At 39.6% G+C, this 25,419-nt stretch overlaps 2 protein-coding genes across 5 annotated transcripts in view; one reads left to right on the top strand and one right to left on the bottom strand.

The window, feature by feature from the left end:
• HSPBAP1 (HSPB1 associated protein 1) overlaps positions 1–6,356 on the bottom strand; it is a 58,183-nt gene extending 51,827 nt beyond the window's left edge. For all 4 annotated transcript variants that reach the window (XM_007098306.3, XM_007098305.3, XM_042998745.1 and 1 more), the window contains exon 1: positions 6,168–6,356. In XM_007098306.3, the coding sequence (XP_007098368.1) occupies positions 6,168–6,231 (64 nt within the window). In that variant the 5' untranslated portion in view covers positions 6,232–6,356. The remainder of the gene's footprint in view (positions 1–6,167) is intronic.
• A 1,015-nt stretch (positions 6,357–7,371) lies between these two features.
• The window catches only part of SLC49A4 (solute carrier family 49 member 4), an 86,894-nt gene continuing 68,846 nt past the window's right edge, over positions 7,372–25,419 (top strand). Inside the window, exons 1-2 of the mRNA XM_015544801.2 lie at positions 7,372–8,101; positions 16,304–16,397. Of these exons, the coding sequence (XP_015400287.2) occupies positions 7,744–8,101; positions 16,304–16,397 (452 nt within the window). The 5' untranslated portion in view covers positions 7,372–7,743. The remainder of the gene's footprint in view (positions 8,102–16,303; positions 16,398–25,419) is intronic.

Below are 25,419 nucleotides of genomic sequence, written 5' to 3' on the forward strand. Positions count from 1 at the left end.
GTTTACCCTAGGTATTTTATGGTTCTTGGTGCAATTGTGAATGGGATCAGTTTATTTCTCTTTCTGTTGCTTCATTATTGGTGTATAAAAATGCAGCCGATTTCTGTACATTGATTTTGTACCCTGCGACTTTGCTGAATTCATGTATCAGTTCTAGCAGACCACTGTTGTTTAACATAGTGTTGGAAGTCCTAGCATCAGCAATCAGACAACAAAATGAAATAAAAGCATCAAAATTGGCAAAGATGAAGTCAAACTTTCACTTTTTGCAGACAACATGATACTCTACATGGAAAACCTGACAGACCTCACCAAAAATTAACTTTCCTATGACTCCCACAATATTCATCATTATATAGAACATGATGACCCTTTCACATGCATGTATTTAATGTATGTATTTTTTTACCCTTTGTTCACATAACCCTTATGAAATTTAAAGCAAAGCCTTCTCTCCCAGTAGGACTTGGCCTATTTAACTTACTTTGGGTTTTTTAAATGTTTATTTATTTTGAGACAGAGAGAGAGAGAGAGAGAGAGAGAGAGTGCCTGCGGGCACGTGAGTGGGTGCGAGTGGGAGAGAACAGAGAGAGATGGCAAGAGAATCCCAAGCAGGCTCTGCACTGTCACCAACCATGGAATCTCATCAATCATGAGATCATGACCAGAGCCAAAATCAAGAGTCTGATGATTGACTGAGCCATCCAGGCACCCTTATTTAACTAACTTTGTCATGGCAATAAACAGTCACCCCAAAGTGGAGTTTCTAGGGAGAATGACAGTTTAAAATGGGGTTGGAAGTTCCACAGATAGGATTCTGAGAATCTAATACAAAAATATGAAGTCACCTGCAAAATGGGTGTGCATGCTGCTTTTCTCAAGGGAGCAGATCCATATTTTCATTAGATTTTTTTTTCCTTCCTTAGGACTTCAAGATTAAAAATCACAAGTTTCCTTACCACAATGAGATATCAGCTCACACCTGTCAGAATACCTAAAATCAACAACTCACAAAACAACTGATGTTGGAGAGGATGTGGAGAAAGGGGAACATTTTTGCACTGATGGTGAGAATGCAAACTGGTGTAGCTACTCTGGAAAACAGTATGGAGGTTCCTCAAAAAGTTAATACAATGCTCTATGACCCAGCAATAACTAGTTATTATTATTTTTTTGGTAATTTAAAATTTTTAATAACTACATTAAAAAATAAGAAACAGGTGAAACTAAATTTAATACTTTTTGTTCATCCCAACATATCCAAATTATTAACATTTCAACATGTAATCAATATTAAAACACTATCAATATTTTAATATTATTAACAGTGTATAACCCATTTTTAAACTAAGTCTTCAAATACGTGTATTTGACACAAGACATCTTAATTGAGACTAGCCATACTTCAAGTGTTCAGGAGCCACATGTTAATTAGTTGCTACTGTTTTAGTCAGCACAGTTTTATACCATTGTTGGAAATTATTCTAAAGAAGCTCTATTTCAGTGAGTAGCTCACTTCTGCATCTCTTTGATTGCTTCTGTTATCAACAAAACATTATTATTGATTATCATTCATGGCATTATTTAATTATCAGCAACAAACTGTTAAATCTACCTAGATTAGATTACTCATGAGGTTCATTATCAGAGCTTTGATTAATACGGCACTGTTAGTTATTTATCCAAAGGATACAAAAATGCTGATTCGAAGGGGCACATGCACCCTGATGTTTATAGCAGTGCTATCAACAATAGCCACGTTATGGGAAGAGCCCAAATGTCCATCAATTGACAATCAGATAAAGAAGATGTGGTATATATAATGGAATAGTACTTAGCAATCAAAATGAATGACATTTTGCCATTTGCAACAATGTGGATGAAACTAGAGTGTATTATGCCATGCTAAGTGAAATAAGGAAATCAGAGAAGATAAATCTATGATTTCATCCATATGTGGAATTTAAGAAACAAAACAGGTGAACACAGAGGAAGGGAAGGAAAAATAAGATAAAAACAGAGAGGGAGGCAAACCATAAGAGACTCTTAAATACAGAGAACAAACTGAGGGCTGATGGAGGGGAGGTGTGTGGTAGGGGGATGGGCTAAATGGGGGATGGGCATTAAGGAGGGCATTTGTTGGGACGAGCACTGGGTGTTACATGTAAGTGATGAATCACTAAATTTTACTCCTGAAACCAATACTACACTGTATGTTAACTAACTTGAATTCAATTAAAAGGAAAAAAAACTATACTGTAATTAAAACTAAAAAGTAAGAAAACAATAAGATAAAATAAAATAAAATAATATCAATGTTGATAAACAAACAAAAAAGAATCACAAGCTTCCTTAAAACATTAAATACGAAGGGGTGCCTGGGTGGCTCAGTCAGTTAAGCGTCTGACTTTGGCTCAGGTCATGATCTTGCAGTTTGTGAGTTCAAGCCCCGCGTCAGACTCTGTGCTGACAGCTCAGAGCCTGAAGCCTGCTTCGGATTCCATGTGTCTCTCTTTCTGCCTCTTCCCCGCTCGCACTGTCTCTCTCTCTCTCTCAAAAATAAATAAACGTCTGGGGCGCCTGGGTGGCGCAGTCGGTTAAGCGTCCGACTTCAGCCAGGTCACGATCTCGCGGTCCGTGAGTTCGAGCCCCGCGTCAGGCTCTGGGCTGACGGCTCGGAGCCTGGAGCCTGTTTCCGATTCTGTGTCTCCCTCTCTCTCTGCCCCTCCCCCGTTCATGCTCTGTCTCTCTCTGTCCCAAAAATAAATAAAAAACGTTGAAAAAAAAATTAAAAATAAATAAACGTTAAAAAAAAACAGTAAATATGGAGTTATCTTAGGACCTAGCAATTCCTATTTTAGATATACACCCAAGAAAACTGAAGAGATGTTAATACAAAAACATGTATATTAATGTTCATAGCAGCATTATTCATAGTAGCCAAAAAGGGCAAACAACCCAAATGCCATCAACTGATAAATGGATAAACAAAATGTGGTATTACCATACCATGGAATAGCACTCAGCCATAAAAAAATGAAGTATTGATCTGTGCTACAGTACAGATGAAGCTTGAAAATATTATGCAATGTGAAAGAACCCAGACACTAAAAGCCCCACACTGCATGATTCCATTTACATGGAACATCCAGAGTAGGCACACATCCACAGAGACAGAGAGTAGACTAATGACTGCCAGGGGCTGGGGAGAGGGTCTGACTGAGGGTGACTACTAATGGATACCAGGGTTCTTGGTGTGATGGAAATGTTCTGGAATTATGGTAGTAATGGCTGCACAACTTTGTGAACATACTAAAAATCACTGAATTGTATACTTTAAAAGGGTGAATTTATGGTAAGTGAATACTATATCTAAAAAAAGCCTCCTCTTACCTAGCTGCATGCTTGATATCTTTTTCATCATCTCTCCTTACCTAAACTCTATGCATGTACACATTGCTCCCAATCACCTCCTTTTCTTCAGGTTCCTAATTTGCATAGTTTCTCAGGCTGAAAAATTCCAGAGATCTAATTTCTTGCCTCTTGGTTTCAACACCCATCAGTCACCAATGCTAGGCCTTTTTATTAACAATAAAACATACCACTCTTGAACATGTAATTCCTGCCAGACCCTATGCTAGATGATCCACAATTATCTTTAATTTTTACAATAATCATGCATTTTACAGAGGACAAAACTGAGGCTTAAAAGTAAGTATCTGTCCTTTAGTCTCTCTCCCTCCCATCTGTCCTCCACCCTTCAGGCAGAGTGATCCTCCTAAAACCAAATCTGATCAAGTTATTCCTTTAACTAAAGCTCTTTAAAAGCCTCCTACTTGGGGCGCCTGGGTGGCTTGGTCGGTTAAGCATCCGACTTCGGCTCGGGTCATGATCTCGCGGTCCGTGAGTTCGAGCCCCGTGTCGGGCTCTGTGCTGACAGCTCAGAGCCTGGAGCCTGTTTCAGATTCTGTGTCTCCCTCTCTCTCTGCCCCTCCCCTGTTCATGCTCTGTCTCTCTCTGTCTCAAAAATAAATAAACGTTTAAAAAAATAAAAAATAAAAAAATAAAAGCCTCCTACTCTCATAAAGTCCAGTAACTTGGTACGAGGTGCCCTCCACAATCCCTCTTCTCTCACCACTTCTAATACCAGCTTCTTTCAGTTCCTGGACCATGCCATGCTCTTTCTCCTCCTGCCTCTGGACTTGGCAGGGTTCCCTTACTCATTCACACAACAAACATGTATGAATGGCCCACTATGTGTCTGGCATTGTACTTGCTGCTTGGGCATATGTGATGAATAAAACAGATGTAGGTCCTGCCTTCAAGGTACTTAAGGTCAAGTGGAGGAAACAATACTAAACAAGTAATTACAGGTTGTAATAAGTGAATGATGGAAGCAGGATGCTGTATCACAGAACATCTAGGGTTAGAAATCAGGGGAAAACTACAGTGATTGTTTTAGATAGGTTGGTCTGGTAAGAACTCAGGTGGTGACACACTCTGAAACCTGAAGATTAAGAAGCCAATTATGTGAAAAGTAGACAACAGGAGGGGGCAGTGAGTGCCAACAGATACTCCTGGAGACATCAGCAGAGCCCAAACCAAGGATTTTTGTAGGCCGTGGTTAAGAGTTTGGATTTTATTGTAAGTGCACTGGAATTCATTTAAGAATTTTATGTAAGGGAGTATCACCTTTTTTTTTTTTTTTTTTTTTTTGCTGAGTGGAGAAGGGATTGGAAGGGCAGAAGATAAAAAACAGGGTCACATGGCCTGAAGAAATAGGAGGGGTGTAGGTGAGAAATGTGGGTGATTTGGACAAGGGTCTGAGAGTAAAGGAGGAAAAAAGTAGACAAAATAGACGCAGAACTGACCTGACTGGCAAAGTCATCCACTGAAAGTTATGAAGAAAGGATACACAGAGTTTGGGGAATTGTCACTAGAGGAAGTAAGCTTACCACAGAAACAGAATCAGAGGATCTCAGGCCCATGCTGACTGAAGTTGATCATTTTCATTTTATAGTGTCACCAATTTGCCCAGGACTTTTTCCAGCAAAATTGAGCCACATAAGTGCAGGCGCAAAGAAAACAAAAGGTTGGGTTCATCCGGAGTATGGGTTTTGCCAGAGGAATAAAAGTCAGGGAGAGACAACAGAACAGTACATCTTCAAGGAAGAGATCATGATAAAATAGAACATGCATTCTAAACTGGACAAGGGGGTACAGATGGAAAGAAAATGGAAGGATCAATGGGTGGGGAGGTATAGATGAAGTTCAAGAATTGTATCTTTGGGGTACATAAGGGAGTTTATAAAGATAAGAGACTGCTCACACTAGGAGGAAGTTATAATTGTTTCTTCTGCAAAATTAGTCATTTTCCTCCCTAGGCAAAACATGACTATTTAATCTCCAACCACACCCATCCTGTGTTTTCCGGCTCCCTGTCTTCCCACAATTCCCCAGCACTACCACCTGAGTTTGTCATGATCTCATCCAATCTTAAAGGCCCACCCGCAACTACTCCTTCCTTGAAGCATTTCCATACTGAAACCTCTCCTCCCGGGGAAGAGCTCTCACCCAATGTGTACTGCTGGTAGTATGCGTGTTACCAGATATTAGTCAATCTTTTCCTTCCTAAGCCCCTTTACTCAATTGGAAAAAAGGCATTATTATAAACAGTCAAAAGTCTCTAGATCCAGTGAGCACCAGGCACAGAGCAAATCACTCAGTACAGCTAACACAGACTTCAGGCACATGGGCCACCCAGCTTCACTGGTTATCTAAGGCAGGATTCCACTTAAGTTGAGCAAAAGCTCATAGTCTCTGTTCATAAAAGTCCCAGATACTTCCATTTACCTCAAGAGTAAATTTTTATCCAAATTTAATTTCATATAAATTTATACAAATTTAATTTTAATCCATTCAAACCCCCCTTGTGGGTAAATCAGCACTGGCAGGATGTGGGGATTCAGGACTTGTAAGATGACTGGAAGTCTGCACGTCCCAACTTGAGAAAAGCCACGTTCACTAAAGATAATAATTTTCCTCACAGTTTAATGCAGGGCCAGCGAGACCTGAAATAAGAGCTAAATCAAACGGCCACATGAGAGGCAGCAAGAATCAGTTGGCACGGGGTTGTACTCTTGGTCTGACTTCAGCGTGGCGCCTACCTTCCACCTCTCCAGCTCCAGCTGCAGGGGCCGTGTCAGCGGTCGCCCGCGGGCCTGCTGCCATGGCTAGCTTCGCCCCAACCCCAAACCGGAGCGGAGTGGAGTGGGTTCTAAGGAGGGCCAAGAACCAGGTTCTGGGGTCGCACGACGGGAAGGAGTCGCCGTAGCAGCTGCAGGACTCTTCCCGGAAGCACCCCTCACGCAGCAGTCACGTGACGTGAGCTGGGCGGGGCCACGCAGGTTTGTTTTGATTCCCTTGTTGTTGAAATGTCAGCACGTGGTCTGTCTGTAGCGCTTTTTACCTTCCCCAGATCTTAGCCTTCTTTCATTGTAGTCTTTTTTGGCTTAGTTTCTGCTCCTCTGTTTTTAGTCTGGTCCTTCCTATCTGCCTTGGCGCTTTCCTCCACCCAAAGTATTGGAGTTTTAGGGGATGGTTTGCAGTTTTGTGGGGCTCCGGGCGGTGGAATGTGGCTCTGCCTCCGCATACTCTGTAGCCGCGCTCACTAGCTTTGGGCACCAGGAGAGGTCACGCTTCTCTTCCACCTCTCTTGCCCTTGTGGCAGTAACTTGACTCCATCTGGTTTTTGTGGCTGCTGGGGAATACGAACCTCAGGCAAATATCCTTTAATTGTGTTCTCCGTGACTCATTCCCGACCCACACAAGACAAATCGCTTGACCTAGGGTTTCAAAGCTACTAACCGACAGCTGTCAGGCTTCTGGATTTGTATAATGAAATAAATAAACAATCTGTTGCTTGATCAAGACATCAACAATCCCCACCCTTCTCACTTTTCCACTGGTCAAAATTGTAATAACTGGAGATGGATCTAAGTGATTAGGAGCAGAAACCTAGTCTTAATCAACCTATCTTTATTGCTAGCCTGTTATTGACAAACAGAGGGTTGAACGATATGTGTCTTTTTTTATACATATGAATGGAACTCCCTAATTTATAATCTCAGTGAGTAAAACAAAAAGCTAATAAAACTAGGCAGTACTTTATGTAAAAAAATAAACGAAAAGTTAGGTTCATGCGTTAAATCTTATCCTATATCCCCTTTCATTTCTGAAGTTAGAAATCCAACAAAAATAGCAATAAACCCAACATAGAAGCAAGCATTAGCGTAAGTGATCAGAAGTCTCAGAGTTGTTTATTGAGCACGTGATGTAAACTTCGGCACTTCCTCCAGCAATCCCAGGTTCCTTGCCCAACGTCCTTTTAAGCTTCTCCGGGAGTTTCCTCTTTCCCGGGCTCAGCCACGCCCCTCCCGCCTTTTCAGTTCTGCTTGTCCTCCCCCGGGGAAGCAGTCTCCACTCTCTCTCCCGCCTCTCCAGCACCCGGTGGGGGCGGGGGGCTGCCCCAGTCCGGGACCCCAGCCTCCTCTTAGCCCGCCGCACCTGCCCCGCCTTCCAGCCCCGGCCGGCTGGCGCGGCGCAGGCGCACCAGGCGTGGACCGGAGGCCGAGGGCTACCACAGCAGCTTCGGCCTCCACCTCCTCCTGCCGCATCCGCGCCGGGCTGGTCGGCAGCCACCGGGGCCGCGCTGGGCAGGGGCTCCGCGGACCGCGCGTTGTCATGGGCGCGGGCTGGAGCACCGAGGAGGAGCGGCAGCCACTGCTAGGGCCCGGACTCGGGCCTGCGCCGGGGACTGTCTGGAGAAGCCGGGAGGCGGCGGCGGCGGCGGCGGCGGCGTCCGGGGTACCCGCGGCGGTCCCGGGTCCCGGACGGGTCTACGGGCGCCGCTGGCTGGTGCTGCTGCTCTTCTCGCTGCTGGGGTTCGCGCAGGGCCTGGTCTGGAACACCTGGGGCCCCATCCAGAACTCGGCGCGCCAGGCCTACGGCTTCTCCAGCTGGGACATCGCGCTGCTCGTGCTGTGGGGGCCCATCGGCTTCCTGCCCTGCTTCGCGTTCATGTGGCTCCTGGACAAGAGAGGTGAGGGGGTCCGGGCTGCGTCAGACCGGTGTTGTCGCTTCTGGGGGAGCCGGAGCCCGCCAGCCGCCGCCCTCGGCTTCGTCTTAGGGGTTATGTGAGGTGACTGAGTGTTGCTGGTATCCCATTCCCGTCTAGGAACCCTCCGTCCCCAAAGCGACAAATGTGGCAAGGCTCCTTTGCCTTCTGTATTTATGTTTACATGAAGGCCCATTATGCAACAGCAGAGACTAAGAGATCTCTAAATGTTCAGGCTTTTGCACAGTGTGGACGTCAGAGCATCCTCGTGCACGTGCTATGTATGTTTTTTACACCTAACAAAAATGACTGATGCTTTGACTTCAAAGGGATTGGGAGGTGTTGTGGGTGATAGGTCAGAAAATAGACCGACGATGCCCAGATATAAGGAAGTATTGAGTTGGCTTTGCCTACTAAATGACTCCTGCCCAAGGCTGTTGGAAAACTCCTGTCCGATGCTTTGATTTCTCTAAAATGGTGAAAGGCAGTTATAAAGTGTGTGTTTGTGACTAGGTTGTTGTTTCAGTTGAGATTTGTGACTCTCAGATAAAGCGTGGCAGGTGAAGGAAGACTCTCTGAGGAATACTCCGAACAGACATCTCACTTTACCACTTGCCATGTGATTCTGTGAGGAGAAAAAAGAGGTCATAGGACTGAATTATATACTACACAGGTGTGGGTAAATGATTCTTGATCAATGTGATGTAACTGATGGAAAAGGAGGACAGTTTTAGGCATATAAGTATAGTTGCCAAAGCAAGAGAAATAGCTTGGTATGTACGCTCTGTGTTTAGTTTGAGCATTAATTTTAAGAAGACCATCGACAAACTGGGGCACTTTAAAAGTTGCATGACAAGAATAATAAAGGATGTAAATATCATAATGTGTAAGATTGAGGGAACTGGGTGTGTCATGTTTCAGAAAGAAACTTGAGGCAGAATATAAAATACGTGAAGATCAATTAAAAGAGGAATTAGACTTTGTGTAGTTCTAGAAGGAAGAATGAAACCGAGTGAAGTTACAAAAGGATGTAACTCAAAGCAATAAAGGAAGAACCTTCTAAGAACAAAAGGTGTCCAGCCCTGGAAGGTGTTTCTTGACTGGCCTAAAACTTCCAGATTAGGTACTTTTGCAGAGGATGAGTGTGCTAGATGTCCAGGAAAGGTTTCTTGTAATGAATGGAGGTTTTGTTTGGATTTGTTTGCTTTTAAACTGATTGTATTTGGATTTCACCACTTTTTCCATCAATGTCTTTTTTTTTCTTCCTGTTCCAGGATTCAATCTAGTGTTCCAAATTACATTTAGTTATGATTTCTCACTGATCTCCTCCAATCTTTGACAATTCCTCTGTCATTCCTTACTAGGTTGGCTAAATTTAGGGGAAAATGTTGTTTTGTTGTTTCTTTTTATTTATCTTTATATCGGGAGCATTTTCCAATATTCTAAATTAAACCAACTTTGTTTTTATGGTAGAAGAATGTTAATTTTTACTTTTTTATTATAATTTTATGAACTAGCTGTGGCTGGATAAATTAGGGACTACCTGTTCACCTTATAAAATAAGTTACTTTAGGATTTCTTTCAGTAGTTCCTGTAACCACATGGGGAATTCAGATGTGTATTTGCCGTTGCTTGAAGCTATAAAACATAAATTTAAAAATTCTCTTTTAGGAAGTGGTTTTCCTTTTCAGTAAGAGAAAGCTGCTATACTTTCATATGTTGGCTGTCCTGCCGCAGATGTCCTATCTACGTACATAGAAAGTAAGTTCCTGCCATCCTTGGGTACTAAAATACGTTGCTCCATAGAGGGTAGATAGTTGTCTGGCCTTCCTGCTACTGTGGGTCCCAGTCAGCTTAGTAGAGAAGACTGGTTATCTTCCTAAGATGGGTTTTATACCCTCTCACCACTTTTCATCATTCAGAGAAGAGACAAAAAAGGACAGCTAGTAAGATAATAGGAGAGCCAAGAGCAAGTGTGCCCTAGAAGCCAAGTGAAGAAAATTTTAAGAATGAGATAGTACCCAAATGTGTGTTGGGAGACAGCCTTCCCAGAGCCTACATTCTAATGAGGAGGTCTATGTAACAAACAAACAATAAAATTAAATATTTAGTATGCCAGATGGCATTGCTATCCAGATAATTGCCATGGAGAAAAATAAAGCAGGGCAAAAGAGAAAGAGAGGAGGTCATGGTTGAAGAATGGAATGCTTGAAATTGAGATGATGTCATGGATGCAATCATAGTAAAGGTCAGAGTATAAGCAAGAAAACAGACTGCTAAGGTGTAGGGTAGAAGACACCATCATGGAATATGAAGTCAGGGGACTGAGAGGCCAGCATATTGAAATGATCATCTAGTGGATATCAAAATCACCAGATTTATGAAAAAGTAGTGTCACAAGGAATAAGAGTGAGCCGAGACATTTGTAAATGGTGAGGGTGAATGCCTTGGAGGTGTGTGGTGGTCTATAGAGGACTGCAGCAAGGAGTTTTGAGTATTAGAATAAAATGTAGTTAGAGCAGGGGCTCCTGGGTGGCTGTCAGTTAAGCATCCTACTTCAACTCAGGTCATGATCTTGCAGTTTGTGAGTTCAAGCCCCACATCGGGCTCTGTGTTCACAGTGCAGAGCCTGCTTCAGATCCTCTGTCTCCCTGTCTGTCTGTCCCTCGCTTGCTCGCTCTCTCAAAAATAAGTAAATATTTAAAAAATTTTTTAAGTTAATAAAAAAATATTATTAAAGCAAAGACTATTCTGGCCATGATAGAGTAATAGGAATGGGACTTATCCTTCTATTTTAAACAACTAAAAACAAAAAATGTATATGAAACAGAGTTCTCAGACATTGGACAAAAGGCAGGGCAGGACAGCGATCGCCATGAATGCTTCAGCTTATTGCCTGGAGAGCATTTCCAGGTAGCAGTGCAGAGATGGGGAGTCCAGACATTCCTGCCGTTTTTCTTTTTTTTTTTTTTTAATTTTTTTTTCAACGTTTTTTTATTTATTTTTGGGACAGAGAGAGACATAGCATGAACAGGGGAGGGGCAGAGAGAGAGGGAGACACAGAATCGGAAACAGGCTCCAGGCTCCGAGCCGTCAGCCCAGAGCCTGACGCGGGGCTCGAACTCACGGAGCGCGAGATCGTGACCTGGCTGAAGTCGGACGCTTAACCGACTGTGCCACCCAGGCGCCCCTCCTGCCGTTTTTCTAAGTTGAGACCATTTAGAATTGCAAGAGGCCAACTTAGCTAGAAATTTTAGGGTGAGAGTACCAGAAAGGAAAAAGCTTAATGGAAAGTTCTAGATCTACAAGGAGTTCCTCTTGAGTCTGCAGCTGATAACTGATCTGCAGATAAATGTGAGGAAACTACCAAACACTGGAAAAAGGACTAGGAAAAAGAACAGGCAGAACAATTCCCCGAAGGCTGGGAATAGCTCACATTCCCAACAGCCAGAAAGTAAAAACCTCAAAATACATAGGAGGTTGGGTTGAATACTCAGAGGGGCATTGTTTCAGTAGTAAAGACAAAAGAACTCTAAGGTAAAGAATGCTTTTGTTTCACCTAATAAAGCTTGAAAGTATGTCTTGGAGGGGCACCTGGGTGGCTCAGTTGGTTAAATGACTGACTCTTGGTTTCGGTTCATGTCATGATCTCCTAGTTAGTGAGTTTGAGACCCTCATCGGGCTCCACAGCTGGCAGCAAAGAGCCTGCTTGGAATTCTCTCTCTTTCTCTCTCTTTGCCCCTCCCCGGCTCGTACTCTGTCTATCTCAAAATAAATAAACTTTACCAAAAAAAGTATTCCTTGGAAAGGTCAAAAGTAACTTGGCTATATCTCACCATTGTTCACAAATATTTAAAGGAGTGCAAAAGAAAACCCGTCATCCAACAAGGTAAAATTTAGAATTCCTGACATCAAAATAAAAATTTACCAAGCATGCAAAGAAGCAGGAAAATATCACCCATAAAGAGGAGAAAAAACAATGAATAGAAACAGATCCCAAAATGGTGCAGATGACAGAACTGGTAGACAGGAACATCAAATCAGCTACTTTAAATAATCTACATATGTTCAAGAAGACAGAAGAAAGCATGAACATGTTAAGGAGAGACACAGGAAACAGAAAGACCAACATTAAATTTCTATGGTGAAAATGCAATCTGTGTCTGAGACAAGAAAAAAAAAAAAGATGTACTGGATAAGATTGAATAACAGATTAGACGTTGCAAAAGAAAAGATTAGTGAACTTGACAGCAATAGATACTATCCAAAATGGAAAAGTGGGGGGCAAAAAAAGACTAAAAAGAAATGAACAAGAACCCCACCAGCATCAGTAAGCTGTAAAACAGTTTTAAGTGACCTAATATGTGTGTAATTAGGGTTCCAGAAGGAGAAGAGTAAGGGGAGAGGGCATAGAGTGAGATGAGGGAGGGCCAAAATAATTGAGGAAATAATGGCAGAAAAATTCCCTGTCTATAAACCCACAGCTCTGAGAAATACAAGAATCCTAGCAGAAGAAACATGAAGAAAACTACACTGAGGCACATCACAATCATGGTGCTTAAAATCAGAGAAAATCTTAAAAACATCAAGGAAAGAGACTGCAGAGCTTTAGGGAGGAGAGAGTAATAGTGATCTGGAAGTGCTAGAGAAGCAGTGTCATCAGGAGAGGGGTTTTGGTGGGAGTAAGAAGGTGAAGAGAACATTTGGAGAAGGGCTTGAGAATGTAGGGATTCCACTGATTCATGGATTCAGAGTGCTCCGGAAGGCACAGTGGAAAGGTTTCAGGAGTTGGGGACACTGCAGAGATGAGGCCAGATTAGGGGATATATGAAGCCATATTTGTATAGCAGTGACCTGTGAATCTTAGATTTCTCATGACTGATGTAAGCAGAAAATAACAGGCACAATGTGATTATTCCTGATGGTCTCTAAAGCAGATTGGGATGGCAAGGCTGTGGTTGTTGGGGATAGGGAACCTGGGGGGTCTTACCAAGAACAAGTAGAGCTGGTCTTCACTCCAGCTGTTGAAAGTGTGGAGCCTGGGAAGAACAGGCTTGCCAGACGAACTTTATGCCTATAATTAATTTCCCATGCATCCACCATGGATATGTGTTTGTGTCTGTTTTCCAATCAACTTTGCATCCTGATTTTTTAGGCACTTGTAGAGATGCCATTCCTATACCAAATATGATCCCAGTGAAAGGAGTTATTTCATCTATGGGAAGGAGGCTTCCTGCAGTGTCTGTGTGCCATATTTGGATAGAATTTGTTTTTTCAATCATGTTTGGTTTTCTGAAATTGTTCTAAAACCTTTCATCAGATGGTTTTTGGCATTCATATCCCAATACTATAATCACTTGGTATCTACTTATTTATGTAAAAGTACTAGATGTCTCATAAGCTATTTTCCTAGGGTCCTCATACCTCTCCTTCCTAAAATCAGTTGATGTCTTTTTTGATTACATGAAATTATAGAGTTCCGGCTTGTCAAGATTCGAATGCGATAAAGAAAGCATCCTGTTCGGAATTGAGCATCATCTGGGGTGGATTAAGTAATACTTGGCAACAATTAAAAATAAGCAAGAAAAGGGGTACCCTGGGTGGCTCAGTCAGTTAAGCGTCCATCATCGGCTCAGGTCATGATCTCTCAGTTTGTGAGTTTGAGCCCCGCGTCGGACTCTGTGCTGACAGCTCAGAGCCTGGAGCCTGCTTTGGACTCTCTGTCTCCCTCTCTTTCTGCCCCTCTCCAGTTGCATTCCTCTCTCTCTGTCTCTGTCTCTCTCAAAAATAAATAAACACTAAAACAAAAATTAATTTAAAAAAAGGTCAGCAAGAAAGCCACAAGTGGTACCTGTGAGATTGCTTTAATAATCAGCTTTTCACAACTTGTTTGTTCTAAAATGTATATATTTAACTGTTATATTGTCATTTATTTGATAAAAAACTATAATTGAGTAGAAAAGTGTGCTGACCTTCAGCAGTAATAATAGGAAGCCTGGTTATTTGGACTATATGGCCATAAACAATGCCTCACTGCTTACTTGGTGGCTGCTTACCTTAATTACAAACCAAATACTTAGAAAAAAAAATACCATTTAGCAGGTAAGCCTTCTAGTCCCAAATCTATAAAATTTTCTTCAGTATCTCATAGGACACCCCATATAACCTTATAAGAGCAACATTTTGCAAGTTTAGCATGTTTATGACCATGAATGTACTTATTATTAATTACACTCTATTTCCTGTGGCTATAATGTGTGTTTAAAATCTGCATTCTCTTAATAGAAACAGTAAATGAACAGTATGTATATATTACTTCTTACTGAGAAACACAATTTTCTATGGTATTCCTTCTGCCAAGTTGTATTAATCATATTCAAATCATATAAGAATATCATAAAACTAACTCAGTTCATATCACACATTATCCTCAATGTGGCATGTGTGTGCCTGATGCATATCTCGTTTATTTTCCTTGCTATGTTTAATCTGCATAATTATAGTTTTGTTGACTTTCAATTTCCTTGGTTAAGAAACAAAATTCAACTGAGTAAATTTAAAGATACTTATTGGCTTTATTCAATGATTCATGAATCAGACAGGATCTCATATAGCATATGAGCATATATGCTCATATAGAAAGGAGTTCCAAGGAGCTGTACAAAATGAAAGACTTTTATACACAGAATGGAGCAAAGGAAGTTGGATTGGTTGTGGCAAGGTCATCTTCCTTAAGGGGACAGAAGGGGTCTCTCTGTCAGGCAGGTTAACTCACTAGCACTGGTTGACTAGATTAGGGATCCATTTCTGGGAGAACCAAAAATAATGAAGTCCATTTAGTTTGGTGACATGAGGCTTTGCATGAACAACTCTATTTTTGGCCTGTTGTCTTGTTTTTAACACCTTAAAGCAGAAAAGCCCTTTGAAAACCAAAATACTTAACCATCTCCCATCTTTCAAAAAAAAAGATCTGGAAAAAAGAAACATTTGCACTAAAAAATTTGCATTAAGTCTATTCACTATGAAATGGCTTCAAGGAAGTGTTGAGTTTAGGAGAAATTGGAAGAAATGTCGTCCCTTTTCCCACATGCTTGGTAAGAGCCCCCTGTGTGATGTGGTTGCCGCAAACAGCAAGGTGGTATTAGTTTAGTTGTAACAGAAATACAGCATTCAAGGGGCCCCTTGGGTGGCTCAGTCTGCTAAGCGTCCGACTTCAGCTCAGGTCATGATCTCACATTTCATTAGTTCAAGCCCCGCATCGGGCTCTGTGCTGACAGCTCAGAGCCTGGAGCCTGCTTCGGATTCTGTGTCTGCCCCTCCCCTGTTTGTGCTCTCTCTCTGTCTCTCAAAAAATGAATAAATGTTAAAAAAAAAATGCAGCATTTGAACAGTAGGAATTTATAGTCCCATTATATTATTCTGCCATAGCTAGAATATTGTGTGTGTTTTTGGTTATCTTATTTTAATGTTTTTATATTCTCTTTTACCTTGTTATCCATGTGACTGACCATTGGCACACATTTTAAAAATAATTTATTTTATTTGAAATAGAAAGGGAAAAGCTATCTGATCAATATTATAAAGTTCTAAACCTTTTTTTAAACTGTATCATTCTATGAATCGAAAGCCATCTGATAAGTCAAGAAAAATAAAAAGACCATTATTGTATTATCAAAGTGTTCTAAAAGGACCACCTCATATAACAAGCATTAGCTTGTCCTGATTATAAGATCAAATACATAATTAGCTAGTTGTCATTTTTCAAGAAAATTTAAAGCAGTGGTCTATCACCTTAAAAATCTTTATAGGAGCAGGTTAGAATTTTTTCAACTTGCATTTGAAAATTGGAAATTTCATATTGGACGTATAAAGCTAAAATACCTACTCCTTTAAAATTATGTTCTATATTTTTAGTGTTCTATGTGAACAAAACATTGTAGCCATTCATTTTGAAAAACTAGAGCTATTGGAACTTCTTCCTTGGTGTGATCATTCAAGTTTTCTATTAAAGTTAGAATCCTTTCATTTTCAGCATGTAGAATTTTTCCCCCATTTGTAGTTTTAGCAAAAAGCTATAATATTAGAATATAACATCATTATGATTGAGTAAAAAAATCTTTGCTTTTGACATCGGACATATGTGAAAAGGATTTAAAAAATAACCCAGATGTTTTTGTTTCCTCTTAGGTCTTCGGGTAACTGTGCTTCTGACATCCTTCCTTATGGTTTTGGGAACTGGTCTAAGATGCATACCTGTATCAGACTTAATGCTTAAAAGAAGGTAAATCATAAATAACTTAAAATTTATCCCACATTTTTCTCTTTTTTATGAGTATATTATATATGTTTGGTTATAAGCTTTTAGTAAATAGTTCCAGTTTTAAGAGTCTCAGTAGAAGGTCATATATTAGCATTTATTTTTCCCCCTACATGATGATTAATTCAATAAACATTTATTAGTTGTCATATGGAAGAGGACTCTACTAGTTTTTCTGTAAATAAAAAGAACAATTAATCTTCATGCTATCTAGGAGCTATAGTGACCACAGGAAAATAATAGTATAATGTAAGGAATAAAGTAGTTAATGCAGTAGAAGAAGTATGAAACTGTCCTGAGAGACTGAGAGAAGTTTTGGCTGGGGGTGTCAAAAAGAGTTCAAGCGGCACCTGGGTGGTTCAGTCTGTTAAGCATCTCTTTTAAAAAAAATTTTTTTCAATGTGTATTTATTTTGAGAGAGAGAGACAGAGCTCAAGAGAGAGAGGGGGACACAGAATCTGAAGCAGGCTCGAGGCTCTGAGCTGTCAGCACAGAGCCCAACGTGGGGCTTAAATTTGTGAACTGTGAGATCGTGACCTGAGCCAAAGTCAGATGCTTAACTGATTGAGCCACCCAGGTGCCCAAGTGGCTGACTTTTGATTTTGGCTCAGGTCCTGATCTCAACAGTCATGAGATTGAACCCCACACTGGGCTCTGCACTAAGCATGGAGCCTGCTTGGGATTCTCTCTCCCTTCACTGCCCCTCCCCAACTGGTGTTTTTTCTCTCTCTCTTTCAAATTAAATGAATAAACAATAAAAAAAAAAAAGTTCATGAAGGGGGTGATAATTAAACAAGGCATTGGAGGGTGAGTAGAATTTGATAACTGTAGTTTGGGGAAAGAATATTACAGAGTAGAAGAACAGCAGGAATGAAGGCATAGAGGTAGGTAAGCATAGGCCTCTTCTGGGATGGATAGGTAGCTTCGTTTGTGTACAGCATCATTTCTGCAACTGGGGTCTCTGGATGTATTCTCAGAGGGCACAAGGTACAAGAAAATTTTAAAGCTTTATTTTCCTGTTGGTTAGAATATTAAAAATTATTTTACCAGTAATAATCTGTAACTAAAAGACATTTTTACTGATCAGAATATCAATTTCTTAAATTAGTGTTTCTTAAACTGGGGCCTTAGGATGTGATCTTGAAACTCATTGAGAAATTTTTCCCCTTTAAAGAGGACCCATAGGGGCATCTGGGTGGCTCAACCCATTAAACATTTGACTTCGGCTCAGGTCATGAGTTCATGGTTTGTGGGTTCAGGCCCTGCATCAGGCTCTGTGCTGATCGCTCAGAGCCTGGAGCTGCTTCAGATTCTGTGTCTCCCTCTCTCTCTGCCCCTCCCCAGTTCACGCTCTGTCTTTTTCTCTTTCTCAAAAATAAATAAAAATTAAACAAAATTTTTAAAAAAAGGATTCATAGATTACTCAAGTTTGGGAAACACTGGTCTATGGGATAAGGTATAAGAATGGAATATAAAGAGATGAGTTTAGAAAAGGTTATCCAGAATATGAGGGATCTTAGATGCCATCCTGTAGAATTGTGTTTTCCTCACTGAGCAGTTGGAAGCCACTTAGTTCTTAAGTGGCTCAGAGCAACAATAGGACCTGACCTGTATTGGGTAAACTCCTGATTTGAGGTATGTAGGATTGATTACAGAAGGGAGAGATAGTTGGTAGGAGACCAGGAAAGAAGGCATGAGAGCCCAAATTGGAGTCATTCTTTTATTTGTTTATTCATTTATCAGTTTAGTTACTCGACAGAATTCACTGTGTGCCAAGCTCTTTTCTGGACATGGGGAATACAACAGAGAACACTATAGACAAATGCTTGTCTCTTAGAGTTTACATTCTGGTTGAGGAAAGAGGCGGTAAGTTAGATAAGTAAATAAAATATATAGTATGTGTTATGGAGAAAAATTAAAGTAGGAAGGAAAGATTTGAAATGTCAAGGGAAGGATGGTGAAATCTCAGAAAGAATGGCCAAAAAAAACCAAAAACAAAACAAAAAAAAATGCTTACTAGGAAGATAACTTTATGGGGTAAAAACCCAAAGAATGGACCATACATTATCTGGGGGCCAAGCATTCCAGGAAGAACAGCAAGTGTAAAGGGTGGGAAGGGAAGAATGTGCCTGCCTGGCAGGGAGGCTGGTGTGGCTGGAGCCATGTGAGATATGAGAGATTTCATGGGAAGAGTGACAGGAAATGATGAGACCAGCCTGGTTATAGAGTGGTGGGAGCATGAGACAGGGTCCTTTAAGACCTTAGCTTTTTCTGAGCTAGAAAACCATTGGTGGTTTTGAGTTGAGGAGAACCTTGGTCATAAACTGCTCTGTTGAGAATAGACTGAAGCTGAAGGTCAAGGGCAGGAATAAGAAAACCAGTTGGGGAACTGGTGCAATAAACCAGGTGAGAGATGATGGGTTTCTGTGGAAAGCTAGTCTTCATTTCCTATCCTTTTGAGTGAGGTTTTAACAGATGAGTTTCATTATTGTGTTTGAGATGTTCATAATTTTTCAAACATACGGGTTTTTTTTTTTTAAGCATCCACAGTTTTTAAGTACAAACTTCAGTAAACTTAACTTTAATGATGCATTCTTTCAAAAAGCCCATTAATATTTTTGTTAGCTTTTCTTCTGTCATGGGCCATCCATATTATTCTCTGTAGTCTTATTTCCCTTTATATCCTTTCCAGTTGTAAAATTCTAGGAATAATGAAGAGTTGACTCTCCATCTTGGTGAAGAAGATGATATGAAAAAGAAATAGAGCTCATAAAGAAATGTAAACAAAGAGAGTTGAAAGAGAACTGCTAAAATAAAGAGTTCAGAGAGATTGAATCTTTCATAAAAAGAGGGTATAAATTGAATTTTCAGTCCTTATATGTTCATCTATAAAGAATGTAGGAATATTATCTCCCTAAAATGACACTTCATTTTATGTCCATACAGTATTTCTTTTAAGCAGTAGTATTAACAATGCATATGCATCTGTTAAAATGAAAATGCTACAATTAGAATATGTATTTTTGACTAGTAGGTTCAATAGATCACCACTTTTAAGCTTCAGTCTCCATCCTGATACACAGCGGGAAGGGGTAAAGACCTTTAACATGGATTTGACTAGCACTGAAAAGAGTATTTGGCCATCTATATTTTGTGCCCCTGTTTTACTTGGAGCTTTTTGAGTCTCAGACCCAGTCTTCAGGAATAGTGACCCTCCACCCTTGGCTTCCTATATCTTAGCTTCTGTAAGTCTCAAGACATGAAAATAGCAGCTTCTGACAAGCTCTTTTCTCAATCAGGATTTTTCTTACCACCTTCCTATTGGTGCTGTACCTCTGCATGGTATCAATATTTCTTTTATCTGCATAGTACCAATAAAAATTCAAGGAAATTATTTTGCCACTTCTATTAACGTCATGGATAAATAAGGAACTTAGAATAATGAACTATAAAGCATGTCTTCTATGATTGGGAAGCAGATCATACAAAAAAATTATAGATGACATTGCTCTATAGCACTATATGATATTGCATGCCCAGTAAATAAAGATTTCTGGAAGGTGAACTTAAAGTAAGTTATATCTGCTGTTAATCATATGTGTTTATCCAGCAATTCCCTAACACATGCCATATTATCTTCTAGTTCAGTATAGTTTTCATTAATATAAATAATAGATAACATTTACTAATGTGTGTTAGAAAGTTAAATAGTATGGTTCTAGTAAACATAGATTTTTTTTTTTAAAGAAATATATTCGATTGTAAAATGCTTGTGGCTGGCAAAATTACATTTAAAATTACCAAAATGGCTGGCTCAGTTGGTGGAGCATGCAACTCTTAACCTCAGGGTTGTGGGATCAAGCCCCACATTTGGTGTAGAGATTACTTAAGAATAGAATAGAGGGGCGCCTGGGTGGCTCAGTCGGTTAAGTGGCCGACTTCGGCTCAGGTCATGATCTCGCGGTCTGTGAGTTCGAGCCCCGCGTCGGGCTCTGTGCTCACAGCTCAGAGCCTGGAGCCTGTTTCGGATTCTGTGTCTCCCTCTCTCTGACCCTCCCCCATTCATGCTCTGTCTCTCTGTCTCAAAAATAAATAAACGTTAAAAAAAAAAATTAAAAAAAAAAAGAATAGAATAGAATAGAAAGAAAAGAAATAACCATATCAGAAATATTGTTTATTAAGTGGTTTTGTGATAATTACTTAGCTATCTGGGGACCAAAAAAAATGAAGAAAAACCTTAAATCTCTGTCTTACCACTTAAGTAAATTCAAATTGGATCAAAAACTTAAACGTAAAAAAAAATGAACCATAAAAGTGTTAGAACATGAGACTATTTTTCAATACTTTTTGCATGGGGAAGGCCTTCCTACACAAGTCCCAGAAGCCATAAAAGAAAGGCTTCATCTGGGACCTGATCAAAATAAAAAGCTTCTGCACAGCGAAGGAAACGATCAGCAAAACTAAAAGGCAACCGACAGAATGGGAGAAGATATTTGCAAATGACATATCAGGTAAAGGATTAGTATCCAAAATCTATGAAGAACTTGTCAAACTCAACATCCAAAAAACAAATAATCCAGTGAAGAAATGGGCAAAAGACATGAATAGATATTTCTCCGAAGAAGACATCCAGATCACCAACCGACACATGAAAAAATGCTTAACATCACTCATCATCAGGGAAATACAAATCAAAACCACAATGAGATACTACCTCACACCTGTCAGAATGGCTAACATTAACAACTCAGGGAACAACAGATGCAGAGAAAGAGGATCTCTTTTGCATTGTTGGTGGGAATGCAAGCTGGTGCAGCCACTCTGGAAAACAGTATGGAGGTTCCTCAAACTAAAAACTAAAACTAAAACTAGAACTACCCTACAACCTAGCAATTGCACTACTAGGCATTTATCCACGAGATATAGGTGTGCTGTTTGGAAAGGACACATGCACCCCCATGTTTACAGCAACACTATTAACAATAGCCACAGTATGGAAAGAGCCCAAATGTCCATCGATGGATGAATGGATAAAGAAGATGTGGTATATATATACAATGGAGTATTACTCAGCAATCAAAAAGAATGAAATCTTGCCATTTGCAACTATGTGGATGGAACCAGAGGGTATTATGCTAAGTGAAATTAGTCAGAGAAAGACAAAAATCATATGACTTCACTCATATGAGGACTTTAAGAGACAAAACAGATGAACATAAGGGAAGGGAAACAAAAATAATATAAAAACAGGGAGGGGGACAGAACATAAGAGACTCTTAAATATGGAGAATAAACTGAGGGTTACCGGAGGGGTAGTGGGAGGGGAGATGGGCTAAATGGGTAAGGGGCACTAAGGAATCTACTCCTGAAATCATTGTTTCACTATATGCTAACTAATTTGGATGTAAATTTAAAAAAATAAAAAATAAAACAAGTTAAAAAAAGATTCCGATGTGAGAAAAAAAAAAAGGCTTCATGCATCTGACCACATAAAAATTTATATTATCTTCATGATTAAATATACTACAAGACAAAGTCACAAGTTAAAAACTGGGAAATAGTTGCAACAATAAAGTTGTTGAATTTTAGTTGAAAAGAATTCCTTCAAATAAAATAACTTAGGAAAATGAGTGACAGGTATGAGTGAGCAATTACAGATATTGAAATACAGATGACGTAAACTTAGGGAAAGATGTTAAGTTCTCTGTCATAATTAAAGAAATGAAAATTAAAACAGCAAGTAGATGTCTTTTTATTGGCAAAGATGAAAAAGTGTGATGACATGGTATGTTGCTCAGGGTAGGAAAAAACGGGCACCACTGATGTGCGAGTAGTTTGGGGCATTCCTATTTGGAGGGTATTTTGACAGTATTTAGTAGATTCAAAATGCAATGTCCTTTAACCCAATATTTACACTTCTAAAAAATTAGCCCACATATAAAGCTCTACCAGTTTGCAAGGATAAGCATATTTATGCAGCTTGGCTTGTAATAGTAGATGACTGGTCAGAAGGGCAGTGTCTTCAAAAGAGGATTGGTTATGGTGAAGTGTATGATGGAATAGTATGCAGCTGTGAAAAGGAAGTGAAAGTTCTGTTAAGTGCTGAACAGAAATGTTTCCAAGATATGGTGTCAAGTTTTTTTTTAAATGCAAAGTTTACATATTATGTAACATGTTATGTTTAAAATGTTCCTACTTAGAAAAAAGTGGGAAGGATGTATGTGCCAGTGTTTGGCAAGGAACTGTTTTTGAAAGAAACCATTATATTGTTTCTGAGGAAGATGTCTGGGGAACTAGAAGTCTGGGGTTGAGGGGAGATTTACTTTTTTTTTTTTTTTTTTTTTTTTTGGTACTCTTTCCTATTCTTGGAAATATTTTTACCATGTGCATATATTACCTTTTTGACTGAAGACACTAGTTAAGTGAAACTAAAATGACCATGTTAGAGTTTTAGTAACAAGAATAAGAGAAGGAAAGGCAAAGAAGGGTTATATGCAGATTTCCCCAGTATAGAAATAGAAACCTTTCCGTGTAAAAATGAACAGTTGATAGATTTCAGGATTAAGACTCTTCTCTGTAAAATACATTAAGATTCAGATTTCCCTAGGTCAGTGTTTTTTAAAAGTATGGTTTACAGACTACCTACTTATTAAAAATGCAGATCCCTGTGCCCCACTGTAGTCCCACTGATGTGGTCTCTGGAATGAATCTCCAGAATCAACAGTTTGAACACGCTCCTTTAGTTAATTTTTTTTTTTAAACGTTTATTTATTTTTGAGACAGAGAGAGACAGAGCATGAATGGGGGAGGGTCAGAGAGAGGGAGACACAGAATCTGAAACAGGCTCCAGGCTCTGAGCTGTCAGCACAGAGCCCGATGCGGGGCTTGAACTCACTGACCGCGAGATCATGACCTGAGCTGAAGTCGGCCGCTCAACCCACTGAGCCACCCAGGCCCCCCTAGTTAATTTTATGTTCATTTAAGTTTCAGAACTACTCCCTAAGTTCTAGCATCCTCACTTTAAATGATTAAGCACATTGCATTGTGCTTGCCCATCCTGCAGTATAATCACATAATATATTTAATATCTTGAAGCAAATTAAGATTTAGCCTTTATTCAATAATTTTATTTGCCCCAGTTTGACTCTTAAGCCTCCAGGGGTCAAGTTTCACTACTGTTTCTGCATGGTGGTAATATGGGCTCTGGATGAGGGAGATTGGTAGGCAAAGATAACTCATCTTCATTCACTTTTAACAGGATAAAAAAATAGAAAGCTGTGGATAATACTTTTTCCTCTTTTGGTTATCTTTAGGATATGGTGATTTTTGAGACATTTCTTCCAAGGGCCCATTCAGTATCTTATATGAATATTTTTATTTACTTTGTTTAGGTTAAACATAATATACGTATAGAAAAGTACATAAACACATATGTACACTTTATGGAAATAATCATAAAACAGGCAGCCATGTACCCATTACCTAAGTTAGAATTCTAGAATTCCCCATGGGCCCCTCCCTCATCATACCCCTCTCCTTCCCTACTTTACATAATCATAATCACACATGTTGATACGATTTCCAGAGTAGGCTGAGTTGAAAGTTATGAGGAGTATATTCAGAGTCTGTTGTAAATCCCAATTTTTTTCTTTTGAATAAAGATTTGCCCTAGATTTTTTTTCTCTTAATGTCAAAAGGAACAACCAATTAAAATATTATTTTATCTGCAACAAAATCACTATAGGAACAAAATAGGCCAGTAGTAGATGTTGATAATAATTTAACATAATCAAAAACCTGTAAGTCAGTAGGTTATTAAACAAATCATATTTTATTAAGTAGGTTTATCTAATATGTGTTTGGGAAAATCAGTTACTTATTTGGTTACCTTACATACATCAAAATACATTCCAGATGGAGTGATGAGCTGCGTATTTAACAGTGAGACAGTATCAGGGAAAATTAATCTTATCTCTAAAGAGATTTCTTTTTTCCAAGCATAAAAACCATGAAAAAGATCACAAAGGGAAAGATTTATAGGTTTGACTACATAAACATTTGAACCTTTATGCTTCAAAACAAATCAAAGTTAAAACGCAAACTGGGAAAAATATGTGTTGCAAGTATGATAGATAACCGATAGAATAATATAAAAATATATAAGCAATTTAGGAGGGTGAATGGAAAAACAGATACAGTAGACATAAATAACAAATGTTGGTTTCCAGATTTCATCCTTTAAATTCATAATTCAACAGTCAGCATTTATTGACAGCCTATGCATTAGTAAGGTATAAAAAGCTAAGCTATATAATAAAGATACCAAAAATACACAGACTCAATGAGATAGAAGTTTATTTTTCTCTGGAAAAAAAAAAAAAAAGCAGTCTAAAAGATAGTGGATTGCTTGAGATTTGCTCAAAGCAGGTAGGCAGCTCTGTTCCACAAGGCCCTCCAAGGACCCAAGTTTCTTTTCTGTTGTTGCTGTAACATCCCCTAGAGGTATGTCCTCGTCCAAGTGGTTGAAGCCGGCTCATAGTCATACTCTCATTCTAGCCCACAGGAAGGGGAAGTAGGACATCCAGGGCAATGACTACATCTTTAGGTGATGACGAAGAGGTTGTATATGTCATTTGTACTCACGTCCCATTGTAGACTTAGTCACATGGCCACCCCTGTCTTAAAACAGATTAAAGCCCTTCTGTAAGAGAGTCTAGAAATACAGCTCAGCAGCCATGTACCCAGTTAAAATGCAGGTAAATAATGTAGATAAATATATAAAGCATTCACTCAAAATGAGAAAGATTGCAATACACCAGTAGGGAAAAAAGACCAGTAATCAAAAAAGAAATGCAGATTAAAATGAGGAGATGCCTTTTGGCCTTACCAAGTGTGGTAGGCAGAATAATGCCCCCAGCCCCAAAGGATATCCATGCTCTCATCTCTGAAACCTATGAATATGTTATGTTACATGGTGAGGGAATGC

This window comes from Panthera tigris, chromosome C2 (genome assembly GCF_018350195.1).
Source record: "Panthera tigris isolate Pti1 chromosome C2, P.tigris_Pti1_mat1.1, whole genome shotgun sequence".
In the NCBI taxonomy this organism is placed as follows: Eukaryota; Metazoa; Chordata; class Mammalia; order Carnivora; family Felidae; genus Panthera; species Panthera tigris.